At 33.7% G+C, this 18,479-nt stretch overlaps 1 protein-coding gene and 1 long non-coding RNA gene across 2 annotated transcripts in view; one reads left to right on the top strand and one right to left on the bottom strand.

The window, feature by feature from the left end:
- Positions 1-17,126, bottom strand: part of UFL1 (UFM1 specific ligase 1) — a 29,431-nt gene extending 12,305 nt beyond the window's left edge. The window contains exons 1-12 of the mRNA XM_038001107.2: positions 16,978-17,126; positions 15,654-15,799; positions 14,539-14,567; positions 13,550-13,647; positions 12,517-12,631; positions 10,273-10,403; positions 8,681-8,739; positions 6,630-6,776; positions 5,503-5,678; positions 4,243-4,422; positions 2,412-2,532; positions 99-221 (exon numbers count right to left, since the gene is read on the bottom strand). Coding sequence (XP_037857035.2) covers positions 99-221; positions 2,412-2,532; positions 4,243-4,422; positions 5,503-5,678; positions 6,630-6,776; positions 8,681-8,739; positions 10,273-10,403; positions 12,517-12,631; positions 13,550-13,647; positions 14,539-14,567; positions 15,654-15,799; positions 16,978-17,054 — 1,402 coding nt within the window. The 5' untranslated portion in view covers positions 17,055-17,126. The remainder of the gene's footprint in view (positions 1-98; positions 222-2,411; positions 2,533-4,242; positions 4,423-5,502; positions 5,679-6,629; positions 6,777-8,680; positions 8,740-10,272; positions 10,404-12,516; positions 12,632-13,549; positions 13,648-14,538; positions 14,568-15,653; positions 15,800-16,977) is intronic.
- Positions 17,127-17,177: 51 nt separating this feature from the next.
- LOC119625227 (uncharacterized) lies at positions 17,178-18,158 on the top strand. Its single transcript, XR_005241333.2, has 2 exons — positions 17,178-17,280; positions 17,993-18,158. It is a non-coding gene; the product is annotated as an uncharacterized lncRNA (long non-coding RNA).
- The last annotated feature ends 321 nt before the right edge of the window (positions 18,159-18,479 follow it).

Below are 18,479 nucleotides of genomic sequence, written 5' to 3'. Positions count from 1 at the left end.
TTCCTGTATTAGCATATATACCTAATTACTTACCTCTTAAGAAAATATGTTAAAAATATTACACGTACACCAAGGAAAAGTAAAGAAAAGCTACCTACCAGTGTGGGATGATTGAGTTTCATCATCACTATCATCATCTTTTCTTCCTTTCTTCTTGACTTTTTTAATTTTGTACTCTCTGGCATTGCCCCCACCTCCTCCTCTCACGCTTCCACTGCCCTCTGGTGGGAAAATGACATTAGTTAGCATTACATAACTAAATCATCACTTTTAGAAAATAATGATGCTATATTGTTGTATTTAACTTTACAGCAGAAAAAATAAAGGTAAAATAAAGAAATTTTTAGACTCTTTTTAAATTTGGAGTTCCCTTATTAAAAGTTTAGTAAATCTAATAAATAAAAAATAAAATATGAAATCTTTTGAGCAATCTACTTAGACTGACTGCTCTAAATGCATTCTCTTTCTCCTTCTCTAATGTCACCTCTTTTCTGTAACTCTCAATATTTTAACAAAAATCCATTCCTTCACTTCCTCTTCTACCTTCCCCAAAAGAAATGTGTCCTCCTTTGCTCATCTGTGTTACCACAGCCTCATCAATAACTTTCTATTACAAGACTTCACAAATTTAATTATTCTTATTTTGCCTTGTTGGTTGAAAGATTATTACCTGTTTTTAGAGGAGACATCCTGACTCATCTGCCACTCAACCAGATTATAAACTTCTGAAGAGTAAGGATCATGTGTCATTAATGTATATATTCTTTACAGAAATGCTTGAAACATAACATGTGCTCCATAAATGTTGACAATGAATATTAATTGGTTAAGTATAAAAGTATCATTACCTATTGACTTAAAAAAATGAAACAAATGCAAACACTGTAAATAAAAATAAAAAATACCACTTCAGCATTTCCCTGCTCTTCGATATTTACATGTAAAATATCTACTCTACAAAATGGAATACTGATAATGGGTTTAAACCATTGAACATATTACAACTATGTTATATTACTATAAAATAAGTAAAAGATTAGTCTTTTTAATAAAATAATCACTGAAGATCTTTTTCTAAATTCTAAATAGATTTGCCTTAGATTTCATCATATCCTAGAATTAAACTTCTATTAATTCATTTTCCCTTGCTTTGAAAATAAAAAAATTCTATTTTCAAAAGCATAAGCCTAAAGTGAACATGCTTTTTTACATTTGGCAATAAGTTTCCTATGGCGGGGGACATTCATGATTGACATGATTCCACACACTGTAATTAAACAATTATAATACAATAGCATTATCACTGAAAATAAAACAACAAATGACCCTTAACTTTTAATAAGAAATAAAACATTAAATAGACTAGTTATACTGACGTAAGTCATCAATTAAGGCAAATTTATAACTGTATCTTCAAATAATATGATAAAATATCCATAGCTATGAATATTACTGTGATTTATTTAAGTAATTTATTAATTTTCCTGGAAGAATAGAGAAATTTCATAATGCTATTGAAAGGTTTTACAGAAAAAGATTTTGGATGAGGAAATAAACTAACTCAAAGAATTAGGAGTGTATTTATTAATGAAAAATGCTGAATATTGAATTTCTTCAGTTCCGATAAAGCACTAATAACACTATTCTTACTATAAAAACTATGGAAATACATGTTACTTTTCCAACGCAAATTACAAGCATATCAGTGATACCTAGAATAATTTCTAGTGACTTTAGAAAAAGAAATATAAAAATATTTCATTGAGAAATTCTTTCATTTAATAAGTATGTTTATAGGACACCTAAAATATATCAAGTGGTGCTTTGGGTATGTAGCAAGAGTACAACAATGAGATCAACACAGTTCCCAAACAATAAAACACAACATGGTGATAAAGTGATGCAAATAAATTGACAAAATGAGGCAGCAGAGAGTGACTGTGGCTACTACTCAGAAGGGTTAGGAGGCCACTCTAAGCAAGTGGCATTTAAAGTTGAGTTCTGAATGAAAGAATAAACCAGTTACTAAAGTTTGGGAGAGGGCATTCTAGGTAAAAAGAACAGTTAGTGGAAAAGCTTTGAGGTGACTATGACCCTGGCAAGTTTGAGAATCAAAAAAAATAAAAGGGCTACTGGGCTGGAACGATGGGGAAAAACAAGAGATAAGCATGGTGACAAAATTAAGTTTTCACACATACACACAAAAAAACAGAAAACATAATCACCAATATTTCCATTTTAATATATAAAATTTAACACACTGGCAAAATATTTGGTTGGTATTAGCTGTTTAAAGGTAAATCAATAAAATAAAAGGCCTTTCAAAGGGCATAATACATGTGATAAATGCAAAGTTCACTGCAGCAAATATAAAACTTATCTTTGAATATTCCTTGTTAACAATTTATTACCTGTTGCTTTCCTTCTTCGCTCATCTTTTTTATCCTTTTTACTTGTACTAATGCTTTCTAAAGTGGAGATTTGTTTCAGATCTTCTTCGGTGATTAAATGCACAGGATTATTTTTCATTTCCTAAAATAAAACATGGGTTTTTTTGGTAGGAAAAACATATAGCATTTCCAAAAGCATAAAAGTTGTTTATATACTCACTGATTATTCTTGTTTGGTTTTGTTGCTTAGAAGAACTATAGAGCTTTATTTCAGAGCTGTCACTCTAAGGGAAATGTTTCTCCTTGCCCAAAATAGGTCTCTTCCCTTGCTGCTCTTGACTTTTTTTGTACCCATTATTAACTAGTGAGAAATCCTATCCTGTCACTTAACAACTGATTACACAGTGGCAATCAGATGCAATCCTCTCCAACTGTTACTGGCTGGTTTTACCACAGCTTAATCGATGCCCCATGCTCCTTCGTTTTTTGAGACTCCCAATTCCAATGCCACCTGGATACTTGAGATTATTAAAGATAATGAACCCTTCATCCCCTACTCCACCCAAATTACCATATGTGAGTTGCATAGTAGGTCATATAATCTTTTTTTTTCCCCCTCTGGACTCATTCTTAATAATCTCTGCTTTCCAAAAGTTTATAACAACGATGAAGTATTTCCAAGTTCAGATACTGATTCTTTCTGATGGGATAGGGTCCTATAATCTCTAGTGACAGAAGTATACATTTATGATAAAAACAATATTATTTCCTTTTTGTTTTTCTAAAGGAAAATGCTTAAAATGTTGACAGTTCATGCAAGATAATCACCTTTTTCTGAATTTACTTTTGTGGTTAGAGGGAGGAGCCCAAGGAAAGAAGAAAAGTGATGACCATGTTAAATTTTTACTTGAGTAAGAAATCCCAAATAAAAATGAGGCATTTAATAACTGGTAGGTCACATGGAACAGATGTTTTACATATATCCCTTATTTATATTTATTCTTTCCATAGTAGGCATCATAATCGTTTCTTTAAAGATAAGGAAACTAGAGTTCTATTTGTCCAAAGTCATACAGAGAATACACATTTTAAATTCAGGTTTGCTGACATCAAACATGTATACTTTTTAATCTTCTCTGCTGCTTATCAGGTTAAATGCAGAAGTTTATCTCATTTTTAGACTATTAAAGGGCTTAGAAGGAGAACAGCTAAACAATTTACATATTTAATAAGCCCTCATAAATTTATTAACAGTTTAAAATAAATAGGCCTATTTTACCTATTTGAGAGCAGGCTTAAGGAGGTGACGCTGCCAACTAGAAACATGAACTAAAGAGTCATTAACACAGACCTGGCAGGACCTCTATTTCAAAATACTTTGACAGCAGTTGCTCTGAGGAACTAATAAATGGTAACAAAATTTCTTTCTTCAGTAATTTACCCTGTCTGTGTACCCCAAATAGGAAAAACTATTGAGACTCTGCTAGATTAATATATTGTGTATTGATTGACAAATACACTGTATATTTGTACATATCTACAGATACTGTTTTTTGTGCATTTTGATGTTTTAAAGTTGGACCAACCTCAGGAAACAACTGAAAAGTGTGTAATTTCATTTATGTTATTTTAATTTATAAAGTCAGTTCATCAACTTTTAAGTCATATGTTTTGATGGGAATAAGAGAAAAAACAAATCTGGGAGAGAAAATAAAAAGGAATGATACATTAAAGGGAAATAATAAATGATACCAAGTGTTCGCTTTTGCTTATCCCATTTTTCAAAAGACATCAGATGATTCTACATTGAATATTTCATTAAGATTAGCAGATAAAAGGAAATCTGGCATACCTTTTCAGCCTTCTGGTGCATCAGCTCACGGAACAGTTCTGTACAGTCATTTATAAATTTTTCACTGACTACAACAGTGTCGCTAAAGACTACAGCTGAGGCCTGTTTGCTGAATGCCCTCATCACCTGCTGAAGCAATATGGCAGCATCTTCAACTGATAAAGAAGTGGGCAGCAGAGGCTGGAATTACAAACAAAATAAAAAGAAAGTATAAATGCAATATAATGCAGTGAAACCATTTGCTATATACATATATGCTCTCTCTAGGTGATCACATTAAGTCCAGTGGCTTTTGGAACCATATTTATGCCAATTACCTCCAAATTATATTTCTGGTTTCATAACCACTCTGAGATCTGAAATCATATATCCTATTGCCTACCTTCCCCACTTGTATGCCTAACAGACATCTCCAATTGTTCAAAACAACACCAAAACCTACAAGGCACACATAGTTCGTCTTTCTCACGATGTCACAAACAGTCCACCAGAATACCCTGATAACCTTCAAAATGTATTTTGTCATAACTCTTTCTCCTATCTGAAATTATCTTACTGTTTTCCTTAACTACCTCTCCCTAATGAAAGTATCCCTCCTAAAGACAGCAAGCTTGTCTGGCTACCACATCCCCAACAAGTATTAATAGAATGGTGCCTGGCACACAGAAGGTAGTTTTGTTAGATGAATAAAAGAACACTTAAATCTGGAATCTTTGGGACTTTCATATCCAAAACAGAGAATTTCTGCTTTATAAAGAGGGTCTGGGTCCGACTAGAAAATAATGGATTGGCCTCATTTATTTATCTTTACCTACACTTATCTTTTTGGCATACTGAAGGGCAAGTCAACATTGAACACTGAAGTAAACACTATCAGTGCCAAGGCAGCTTGTGTTAATACGTTAGAAGAGATTAATGGATAAGGAATAAACAAATGCTACACAATGCCTGATGCCACTACAGCTGTAAATGCTTGGAAAAGATGTGAGAAGTCTCATCAATTCTTTATCACGATTAACAGGAGTGTTATACTGTTTGCTTGTTTGTTTTGAGATTTATAGAATTCTGGATGTTGACTGTCCACATGTAGTAGGTCACCCGAAAGACTTTGAGCCTAAAGATTATTTTTGTTATAACAATGATTAGAATTTGCCTCCAAAGCCAAGACCATCTTTATGTATCCTAATTTCTAAATGGTCAAATATTAGTAAAATATCAGTTGTCATTGTTAAAGAAAAGTGAGGAAAAGATAAAACATACCGCAATATCAACCCATGTTCCAGAGCTGATGGCTTCTTCTACTGATGCTTCCACTTGATCCACAAGTCCTTGACCAACACAAGCTGCTTTCAAAAACAAGAGTTGTGTAGTCTTATATCTTTTCTTTATGTAGCTTACAGCATCTGGGATTCCAAGTCTGGATAAAGCATCAAATTCTACAAATACATCACAAAGTTGGATTAGAACTGTCAATTACATGTAAGACAAAAGTGAAAAATAAAGACTTAAAGTTATAGCCAATAAAGTTATTAGAGATATCTACCTTCTTAACTCCTCTAACTCCACCCCAAATAATCATGGTTAAGAAAACTAGTTATAATAAAGTTCTAATCCATGATTATAATTGAAGAAACTGAAAAGTACATTTTAGGAAGAAAACATAAGGAAAACCTAGTATAACATATGTTTAAATTGTTTATATACTAAGGACATACAGGTTTATTACTGAGGAAGTAATCTGTTATGCAGTTTGACTTGGATTATAAAATTGATTAAACTAAGCTATATATATATGTATATATATCATACATATGCTAATTGTTTAAATAACTAAATTCAGTCCAATTTATCCAAATGACAGTAGAACTTCAGACACAGAATTTAGAATAACTTCAATGTTTCCAAAGTATTAGGTAACCAATAAAAATACCCATTATAAATCTGATAGTCAACAAAATATTTCTAAGATGATATATCTGAAAAACTGGGCAACTTTATAAAATGTAAGATATAATTACTTATATGAATTAAAAAATACTTTTAAGTTTATAGTGCCATCTTAATAAATGTAACTGGAAGATTGGCAGCAATTAGTACCAGCTTTTAGCCTTTTTACCTTATAATTGTTCAGTAACTATAGAACTAAACTCACTTCCAAGACCCATAGAAACTCATAGTGTGATTACTTTATACTCGAAGGGAACCATTATAATTTTCTGATCATACAGGACAGTAGACTCTAGGGTTCCCATTTTTAAATTTTTATTTATTATTATTTTTAATATAACCCACAGATCAAAGGAGAACTCTAGGGTTAGTATAATACTTTTGAAGAATGAGTTTAGTGTTAAAAAGAAATTTTAGTTTTAAAGAAATAAGAAAGTTACCTAGATAGCCATTCTGCCTGAAAAAGGAATCCACCCAAGTACTCTGTGTCCTGGAGTAGATGTCAGGGACAAACACAGCTTTATCCTGTCTCCCACCAACCACAGTGCCTCGTAAGCGTCCGCTATTAACAAGTTCCTCAAGCACAGCTTAAAACAAAACCACATGAATACAAATAAATCAGAGCAGGTATAAATCTTAAAAAGTAAAATACTTTATTATGTCATAATTTACTTATTCTTAACCTTTAAAAAACCAATCTGAAGTTTAAATAGCAAAAATAAAGGTAGTATATTTTAGACAAAATTTTCCTGCCATTTATGAGAATATTCAGATTATAAATTCAGGGAAATTTTGCATTTTGGCAACTAGCTAAAGGTGTTGAACTTGTAACTCAAACTAGTTAATATTAACCTGAAATTTTTAGTTTGAGTAATTTTGGGGAAAACATAGCATGCCATTATCTATTTTATAATTCCCTAAAAATAGATGATAAAACACTTGAAGAACAGGTAATACACAATTATTAGTGTTAACAAGTTCTGTTTTTTAATATTAAAAAAATCAAGACACCTAGACTACATTAGCACCAGCAGTGTGAAATAAAACTATGAGCATTTTAAAGAGTTATTACATTTCCACTGTTTATATTGAAGTAAGACATTTCAGCCCCACCTATAAGAACAGTATAATGCCTTAGTTAAGAGGATCAATTCTGGAATCAGACTAAGTCTAAATCTCAACTCTGCCACCCACTAGCTATGAAACACTAGACAAGCCATTGTCCTTATTTCTCCATTTTTGTATCTGTGAAATGGGGATAATAACAATATCATCTTACAGAATTGTTGTATTCAAGTAAATTGCTCGGAATGGTAGCTGGCAGGTAATAAAGACTCAATAATAATTATTAACTAAGTATCACTACCATCACCACCACCACCACGAAGTGGAAGGTGCTGCCATTAATACCAAATTTATATTTTTATTTAAACCATAACATTTAACATTTTGTTTTAGAAATTAAAATCCCCTAAAAAGGAAAAAGCAGATGGAAGGGAGCTATTTCTAAGTGAATCAGCAAGCACATTCAAAAGATGATTGGCAAAAAGAAAGGCTAATGAAAATTAGTCTATAACAGAAATAAAAATTAGTTTGTGCATGAATTTTAAAATTGCAATGCTGAGTAAATTAGAATACATCAAAAAAGTCCAGATTTCTCAATAGAATACAACACACAATCCTCAATTTAACATGACTGTACAATGTAAATCCATTCTAAATTCTGACCAAAGTTGTGAAGTCAGTTATTTGAAGAACTTTACATTGTAATGAAATTACACCAACCCCTAATTACATAGATTCCAAAAAATTCAGTTTAATTTTAAATCTGTCAAACAAAAATTTTAAAGTTCATATTTTGAATATACAGTGAAAATTAATTTTTGGTTCAATACTTGATATTTCTTTTCCATTTTTCATTTTAGTTCTTACATTTGCACAGATAATCTGAGTTGAAAGACAAAATCATTGCTTTTAAAAATTGTTTCAGCAAAGCATTAAAAAACCCTCAAAACCTCCCAAGAGCTTCACAAACAACAAAGATAATGAACAAAGATTATTTTCGAGATAATATGTTGTTTGAATGATAAGAGTATACTTTTATTGCTATCAACTCTTGGTAACAATTGTTAGTGAAACACGATTTACTTTCATATTAGATAATGTAGTAAAATCATAAGAAACAAAGTAAAAACTATTCTTAAACTTTCAAGTTTAAATCTCTATATGTACATGTATAATAGAGTGTGTGTGACATATATTTTCATTATAAATGCTTACTTTTTTTAATTATACTCCTCTAGGGCTAACCAATATTAAATGTGTGGTGAGTATCACAGATAGGTACATATATAAAACTTGATACAGAAACTTTTTTAAAACAGGAAATATTTTAGTTACATTAACAAAGAGGAAAAAGCATTTAAGTTAGTTTTACATTAATAGCCTATTCAGCAGCTAATTAAGTAAATATAATTTAAACCAAACTTACAGTAAAGAAGCTGCTCCTGAAATCCATATTTTGAAATCAAAGAATTCACAGCTGTAGGCCTTTATGGAAAGTTAAATTAAAAAAAACAAAAAAACTTCTTACTCATTATAGTGTTATAGCTTAACGAACTTAAAAAATAGGATAATTAGAATTTAAGAAAAATACTGTTTAAAATTAAAAATAAAGTAAAAAATTACACCAAATTTTAAATCCTTAATTGGAATGTTGCTACTGAAATATCAGGGACATCAACTTGTACTTGCAATCAAGGATCAGTTTACATTCTCATTCCTCTAAATTCTCAGATTTCCATGATACGTAACTATTTGCCTTGGTCTTTACGTTTTTCTTCAATGTTTTTTCTGTCTGGGAGGCTCGTTCCTTACTTGGGAATATTCAAGTGGATGTCATATGATTCTATTTTCGAAGAAAAATGAGATCACATGTGCACTGAAAATGTTTGGAATGATATGAGGCTAGATTAGGGTGACTGACTGAGAGGGATCCATTTAAAAAATTTTTTGTTTTGCTTTTGAGTATTTTCTATTTTCTGCACTGACTATGCATTTATTTTGTTAACCAGTTTTATTACAATAAGGTATAATTTAAATTACATGAAATCTACCCCATCGTAAATGTACAATTCAATGATCTTAACACATTTATAGAGTTGTGCAACCATCGCTACAATCCAGTTTATAATGTTTTCATCAGCCAAAAAGTTATTTGATAGCTATCTGTAGTTAATTCCTGCTGCCACTCCTAAATCTAGATAATTATCTGTTTTCTGCCTCTATAAATTTGCCTTTCTAGCCATTAACACAAATGGAATTAATATGTGCTCTCCTTTCTGTGTTTTTGAGATTCATCCATGGTGAAACATGCATCAGTAGTTCATTCCTTCTTATTGACGAACAGCATTCCCTTGTATGAATATACCACATTTTGTTTATATACTCATCAGCTGACAGATGGGTGAACTATTTCCAGTTTGTAGCTATTGTGGATAATGCTCCTATGAACATTTATGTTTTTGACTTTGTATGGATGAATGCTTTCATTTCTTTGGGGTGGACCCCTATGACTGTATCTCATTTACAATACCTATAGTTTTGTTATTCATTACAATTATAGAATGCTATAAAGTCAAAAATGTCATAAAATTCTCTAGCCCCATATGATGCCCAAAGAAGTTAGGTGACTGACTTATCTGCTCAAGGTCATGTGCCTATTATGTGATAAAGCTATGAACCAAATTCTTCTGATTTTAAATTGCATGTTCTTTCCATGATTCAAGAGTGACACTTACATACTGATCTGGGCAGCAGTTTTTAAACTGCATTCTGCAGAAGTGTACACAAGGGTGGTGAAGGTAGGGAGAGGAAGGAGATGCGGACTGGAGAGAGAGGCTGCATTCTAGAACTCCGGAATCTCAATTTCTATTTTACAAAAACTGCCCTTTAATCTGTTTAATAAACTGGGGTCCTAAATGAGACTTTATTAAAACAAAGAAAAAGATTCAGCTGCTGGGGAAAAAATGCAAACCATGATCAAAGAAATGTGAAAATATATATACTTTAAAATATACTTACCGGGTAATGGCACTGAATAGTCCACGGATACGTGCTTTATGTCGAGCTACAAAAGCTTCTGTAAAAATTACTCCCCTATTATCAAGATCAATATGTCCATTGATAATTCTACCAAGTCGCTGAGTTAGTGCCTGTGGGTAAAGATGTAAATTTTTATTAATTTAAAAGAAAAGAATTACACATATGCATTTGCATAGTTATACTCAAGTCATGCTGCATGCTGAGGTACCAATCATGTGACTGAGAAATTTCAACAAGCATAAATTATAAGATATATCAACTAAAGTGAAGATTCAGTATCTAGAAAAGTTCACTATCTCATAGCAGAGCCAAGAAATGAGTCAAATTGCTTGCTTACATGTTAAAAGGTTGAGCTGTCATATTAGCTCTTGTTAATGAGGGCTATTTCTAATATAAAATAAAAATCACTATCAATATGATGATGATTTGATATGATGGTTTCTAGATATGGGCAGCCTCCAATATACAGAGAGCCAAGACATACAAATGGGTCTTGGAGAAGACCCTTTCTGGAGCTTCTAATACTAACAGAAGTATAAGTGTTACTCCAGATTCTGCAGCATAAGGAAACACAAGATCTCAAAAGTTATTCTCTCTAATGCAAATTTATGCCTGTCCAGAAGATCTATGGCAGATGATCTGATTTCTTGGTAACCTTCTTTCAAGTTCAGCAGAATTTTCTCCACAGCTATACTACGACTGGCATCAGGTACATCAGAAATAAGTTTGGACATATTTCACATTCTAAGTTAAATCTACTCAAGTCAGCTCAGTTCAAATTTTTATGATATAGAAAAATGTTTTTCACACAACTTAATGAGCTTTTAGAATACTGCTATATTCAGAATGGAACTGAAAAATATTAAAAACTAGATACGTTACTAAAATGTATTCAGAAACAGTTTTATAAGAAATCATTTGGATTTGAGCTGGATACTTTAAAGAAGTATTTTAAAAATACATTTTTTGTCCTGTGATTAACGTATGTTTGCTCATGTAAAATAGAACTTCAGCTCCTGAAATACTATATAAAACAGATCTATACTATAAATGGTATTTTAAATGGAGTTAGCGAAGCTCACTTTCTTAATATGAGCAAGTAAATCTGCTTGTATTATAAATTAATCTCATGCAATTATGGTTTGGCAAATTTTGCAAGTTGGAATTTCTCAAAGTGATAGATACCTAAAGAGAGATTTGGATTTTCCCTTGTTTCAGTAAATATGAAACAGAACTAGCATTATTTAGTTTCTCCGTTGTGTTAGATATTTCACTAGATTTCAATGAAGCCTATAAAAAAGACAGTATTTCCTGTTTTACAGATATGTAATGTGAAGCATAAAAGAGATGAAATGATTTTCCTAATGTCAAATAAGAAGTGGTACAGACAGTATTCAAATCAAGGTCTTTCAAAAATCTCAAAAGCTTATGTCCTTTCCGCTCTACCAAATGAATTTCTATGATTCTAAAAAAACAAACAAAAAAAAACAGAAAAAAGTAAACAAGAAAATAGCCTCTGTTTTCAGGCAGCATTGTTAGTACACATTTGAGTACTGACACAAATACCTAAAGTTAAGAGAATGTCAGATTCCTTGGTTCTTCTTCCCATCATTCTGACAGTTTAGAAGAGGATAAATGGTGAAATCAAAAGATGTTGGCACTACTGACATTTGGAACAAAAAAACTCTTTGTTGGGGGGATGTCCTGTACGTTGTAGGATGTTTAGCAGCATCCCTGACCTTTACTCACAAGATGCCAGTAGTACCCCCTATAAATTATTATCTCTATCAATTATTTCTTGAAATTTAACTGGGCAATCAGAAATTTAATTGTCTGGTTATAGTTTCTATATAGCTGGTATCAAAAGCATTAAATAAATCCGTGCACTTATTATACAATTGCTAATTGCATCAAAGCAGCCCTAGAGCTTAGTCTATAAATTAGTTTTAGGATGTCTCTTGGTTCAGGAAGATTACAATCATTTTTAAAGTGTACAGAACCATTTTAAAGTGTACAGAACCATTTTAACCATTTTAAAGTGTACAGAACCATTAATGTACAAGAAGCACCCCACAAATATACTGCTACAACATATATCAAGTCAGACACCTGCAATAAATCAACTGATGGTAAGGAAGTCTCGTTTTTTCCCTCTTCCATTCAAAGTCTTTGTTTAAAATCCTTTGGTAAAAAGACATATTGTATTATTAGGAAAAAAAATACCTGTGTCAGAAAGTTTCCAGGAAGATCATAGGTTTTACACAGTTCTGATATGGTGACCTGACCACTTTCTTGCAGTTTATCATTTACCTCTTCTGCCAACCGATCCAAGTAATTCCTAATAGTGAAAAAAAGAAAAGAATAGAAAAAAGAATTAGGAATTTTTTTCTGTTGACTCATTTTATGTTTAATTTCCGTTGAAATGAAGTATGCCCCAAAAGTAATGAAATATGTGTGTACATGAACACCACTCATCACTCATATTTTAAAAAATATTTTTTTCTCATTAGTGTAGCTAAATGTAAGGTTAATCAAACAATAAATTTTTTTTCTTTTTTTTTTTGGCAACAAGGTCTCACTCTGTCACCCAGGTTGCAGTGCTGTGGCATGATTATGGCTTACAGCGGCCTTGACCTCCTGGGCTCAAGCAATCCTCCTACCTTGGCCTCCTGAGTAACTGGGACTATAGGTGCGAGTCATCACATCTGGCTAATTTTTTAATTAGTAAACTTAATTAGTGAAATGGGGTTTTGCCATGTTGCCAGGTTGGCATGCTGGGATTTTTTAAGTGGAGATTTGTATTCGATTTCCATTAACATTTTTGGAACAAATTTGCTTTCAGAGTTAAGATTACATGGGAAAGAATGTAAAAGTTATGTTTTACATTTTCTTCTTAGGAAAAACATAGAAGTCTATATTATTTCTAAGTATTCCATACATTAACACTAAATTTTTTTTTTTTTTTTTAAATTTGAGACAGGATCTTTGCTGTTACGTAGGCTGGTCTCAAATTCCTGGTGAAGTAATCCTCCAGCCTCTGCCTTCTGAGTAGCTGGGATTACAGGTACATGCCACCATATGTGGCTTAAGCACTTACTCGTGAAGTGAAATAAACCTTACCATGAAAATCAGCACTGTAAGAGTTCTAAATGAAATGTCTAACTGGCCATAATTGGCCTAAATTTAAACATTATTAAAAAAAAAAAAGAAAGAAAATCAACGAAGTGCTCCTAAATTTGTACTTTATTATACTTACTCATCTATCAGTTGTCCCAACACTAACTGAACATGTTTTTCTGATTTAATAATGTCACCAATTCTATTTTCAATATGAATCAGGTCCACATTAATTACCTGGAAAACAAACACAAATTCTATTAGTGATAAGTTTGCATTGTTTCTTAAGTTTGACGATATACACTTAGAACTGTATTTTTAAAGAAATTGCTGGCCAGGCATGGTGGCTCATGCCTGGATCCCAGCACTTTGGGAGGATGAGGCGGGAGGATCCCCTCAGTTTAAGAGTTTGAGACCAGCCTGGGCAACACAGGGAGACCCCCATCTCAAAAAAAAAAAAAAAAGAAAGAAAAAGAAAGAAATTGCTTATTCTTAAATTTTGAATCAATCTGAAATAATACAAAAAGCATTGGCCAAATAAAAAATTAGAGGTGTATTGCTTATTTATTTTTAGTTCTAAAGAATTACACTGTCACTTGCTAGTAAGTTTATATAAAGCAGTAAATTACATATTTATATAACAGACAGCATTTTACAGAAAATTTTCTGACTTCTTGTTTATAGTGTACCTTGGTAATGACATATATATTTGTATTTTTTGAAAGTAGCTTCTGCTTTTAAAAATATTTCTCTATTAGTTTCATATACTAAAAACATATAAACCTGAAACTGGTGATTTTTCTCCCAAAATTACATAAACTTACATAAGATGATAACTATGACTTCATTTGGTAAAAAATTAATAATAAGAAAGCCAACTGGGGAAGAGTTGGCCAACTCTTTAATAAGGCCAACTTATTAAATAATTTCAATAAATCAAAATTTATTAAATCATTTCAATGTATCAGAACTTATTAAATCAATTCAGTGTATCAGTGAGACTTACATAACTATTTCTTTACAAACACTATACAAAATACGATAGCAGCATTAGTGAATACTTGAACAAATTCACAGTATCCAAAAATTGAGAAATTAAAGCAAAACTTTTATAAATTTAAAACTTACCTGTTGTAGATCAACAATGTTTACTCGACCTTTGAAGAAAAGACATCCATTTATTTTAAATGACATATGAGTACACACCAACCCAAAGCTACAAATTCTAACATTTAAGTTTTGGTCAAAGTCCTTCTGCACAGAACAGAAAGCCAGAATAATTAATGTCTTCAAACACACACCATTAGCTGATGGCTGAGTAAGTCTTCATGGCTGAAGCCACAAGCAATAATTTACTTTCCAAATTTTTTTTTTTTTTTAAATAACCTCAGGCCAATTAGGAGCACCAACTGGCACACAACTTGGCTGTATCTATGGAGGGTATTCATTTCTCTTCACAACTCAGAATTTATCTACTGTGATCAAAGAGATATTGACAGCTAAATTAAGATGAACTTTTTTCAGTTATTTGATACTAAACGTTAGGTTTCTACATATCAGCATAAGAATATCTGTTAAGAATTTCAAATTATAACTCATATTTTAAAGGGACTGTGAAAGAAAATTGATTAAAAAAAAAAAAACAAAGACCAATGTTACCCTCTGATAATATGAAGAGATGCTTTCATAGTTAATTCTATTTTAATCAAATAGTATTCAAATATGCCTGGTACTCTATTCAAATTTTAAGAAGACAAAGGAAACTAACTGTGTGTGTGCTTTTAATAGTATTTCATACAATATGATTGGTGTAGTACCACACTGGATTGAGTTATCTAATTTGTAAGTACAAGTAAGCCTTAAAGAGAAATACAGCCTTGATTTTCAAAAACCTATCATCCTGTATGATACTGTCCCCCTTCACAATTACCACCTAATAACAGGCAGCTGAATACCCTTCCCTGAGTCAAGCAATAAATTAGGAATTGTAAAAAGAAACAATTCACATATAGTACACATAACTCAAAATGATAAACTATTTTGTTAAGTGATAACATTTGAGTTCATTTAAATTATATGACCACGTTTACATGAACCCCAAAAATATTAAGCCTGATTATCAACAATTGAAAAGGATATTTTATAATCTATAATTTAGTATGCAATGACATGTTTACAGGTTTTTGTTTGTTTTGCCCCTTCCAAAAATTCAAGAAAAAAAAAAACACTAAAGAATTACCTACCACCTCGGACATGTAGCTCATCTCTCATTTCCTTACTAATTTGGGCTGGAGTAATATATTCCTTTCCATCGAGTGTATGAACTACTTCTAGCTGTTTCTGAGCAATCAACTTATTAACAATCTCAATGCAGTTCCGCTCGGACAACCTGAGGGAAAGAAAAACAGTTAAGTTTCAAAAGTCCACTTGATACACTGGTGCTCAAAACTAACACAGGTTTTTAAAAAGTTTGTGTAGTCACTAATTTCTACATCACAAAATCTATGTTTTTCACTAACTGATTCAATAAGTTAAAAAAAAAACTTTCAGAGTAAGTAGGTTTACATATGCTTAAATCATTTAATTGGTACACATCATCCTATCACAAATTTCAAGTCTGTTGTCTCTTACAGGCCTGCTTCCAATCTTCAAATCCGAATAGAAAATAAGACATTTGCTGAGGTAGGAAAAAAGAAAAAACAAAAAACAAAAAGAATGCCCTACTTTAATTTCCAGTTTAATCAGAATTTTCTTTTAAATTAAGTGCATAATTGCCTCACTTACACACATGGTCTGCAAGCAGGCAGGGGATGTGGCCTAATGAAATCATAACTGCTACTGTTAAGTTACCCATGCAGTTACGAATTTGCTATCAGTGGTAGAAAACACAGCATAAGGCGATTGCTGTCTTCGGGCTCAAAAGGAATAAAACATCGCAGGTAGGAAGTAGTCAAAGAATAGAAAGGCTTCTATTAGCGTTATTTTAAAAAAGCAGAGTTAGGCTGCTCTGGACACATCCTCCAAAGGTTAGTGGGCTGGTAGAAAATGTCAGTGACCTGAATGACAGATGGGGTCATGGGTCTAGCCCTAGGTCTGTTACGAGAGATAAAAAGACAAAAAGTTTTAAGGGTCAATATACTATTTGCCAACTACTGTACTGGAGTCGGAGGGGAGGGGGGAAATTAGCCTCTTCTTTGGAGCTCATTCTAGATCAGGAAGCGTATAACAGCCAAGAGGTCACAGTGATTTGATGGCTGGTGGGTGAGGGAGGGTCAGAGGAACTCTCAATAAAGGCAGCTCGAAATCACCTGCCCCGTCCATGGTGGGGCGGGGCGCGCCAGCGTCTCGCTGCGGCTGGGGGCTCCAGGGCGTCCTAGGCTGCGGACTTGCCCGCCGAGCGTTAGACTTAGAACTGCGATCCAGGCTCGGGGCGGAGGGAGGAGGAGGGAATGGTGACAAGCAGTGAGAAGATCCGGGATGCAGGGCCGCGGGTCTAAAGTCCCAGATACAGGCGTGTCAGCCCACGGCCTAATTTGGGGTCCACAAAAGAGAGGGACGGTCAGGCACCTCTGCGTGGCCTCGGCGAACTGCGCTCGCTGGAAGTCGGCCGCCAACCGCCTAATCTCTTCCCAGGCGTCCGCCATCACGGCCTCACTTGCAGCAGACGCGGAGGAACTGCAGACACGTCAGCCGACAGGCGGTGGGCGGAAAAGAAAGGCGGAACGGGCCGCGCAGAGGGACAAGAGGCTCCGCCCCAGACGCAGACACACCAAACGTTTGCGCCGCCCGAGGTGAGGAGGCGCGCCGAAGTGACTTGGTTCTATCGCGGCGCTGGGGATTCCTACCGGCTGGTGGGGCCGCGGCGGTTAGGTGGGTAGTGCCCAGATAGGTAGGTGGCTGAGGGGTCGTGGGCAGGATGCAGGGCTTAGTAAAGTTTAGTGTCAGAACTTTGTTTTCACTACCCCTAATATTTCCGTAGAGTAATAGTTGTAGCAACTATTTTTTTTTCTTCTGTCCGCCGTTTGTTTTGGGGGAGGGTGCGGAGGGATAAGCCTGTGCAAAGACTGGCACCTCTCTTCTCTAGCTGTTAACTCTTGAGAATTCCTTTTTGTATAGGGTTTCGTGTTAATTTTTACATGCACCCAGACGTGTGCCTTTTGGGAGATACATGGGAGACACTACAGAAAGTAATTACTTTTTTTGCAGAGTGAATAAATTCGCATGTCATAAAGGCTGTATAATTGGTTTCCTGTGGAGTTCTAGAGTCTTTCCTAGTTCTTATTTTGATGATTAGCTTCATCAAACAATGAGGAATATAAACATAAGCGCGCATGGCTATCAAGGAAACAGGGGAAGCAAAGAGAACATCTATCCTGCTTCCTTGTTGAGCAGATATTTACTCAGGTGTACCTTTCTCTTTTATATCTGTGAATGGAAAATAAATCTTGGGATTCCAAAATCACTAAGCTAAAGGGAAAAGTCAAACTGGGAACTGCTTAGGGCAAATGGGCCTCCCATTCTATTCAAAGTCACCCGTCTGCTCACTGAGATAAATGCATGTCTTATTTCCTCCTTTGGAAAGGCTCATCAGAGAATGCAACTGTCTCTTACCTACCTATGACTTGGAACCCTCCTCCCCACTTGGAGTCGTCCTGCCTTTCCAGCTCAAACCAATGTTTATCTTACATGTATTGATTGCTGTCCCATGTCTCCCTAAAATGTAAATAAACTTTCTGAGTCGATTGGGACCTGGCTCAGATATTTGGAGTTCATATATCTCACTCTTCACTATTTAAAAAATATTGTTCCAGTTAGAAAGAATGAATAATTTCAACTATTTGATAGCACAACAGGGTGACTGTAGTTGTCAGAGGCGTTTGAACAAGAGCAACTCCATCTTGAGGGGCTGCGTAAAATAAGACAAACCTACTGGGCTGCATTCCCAGGAGGTTAGGCATTCTTAGTCACAGGGTGAGATAGGAGGTCCGCAGGGAGAAAATACAGGTCATAAAGACCTTGCTGATAAAACAGGTATCCACCTTTTTTTTTTATTATTATTTATTTTTTAT

The sequence above is a fragment of the Chlorocebus sabaeus genome, chromosome 13 (genome assembly GCF_047675955.1).
Source record: "Chlorocebus sabaeus isolate Y175 chromosome 13, mChlSab1.0.hap1, whole genome shotgun sequence".
Taxonomy (NCBI): Eukaryota; Metazoa; Chordata; class Mammalia; order Primates; family Cercopithecidae; genus Chlorocebus; species Chlorocebus sabaeus.
This window is presented reverse-complemented; position numbering and strand designations above follow the sequence as displayed.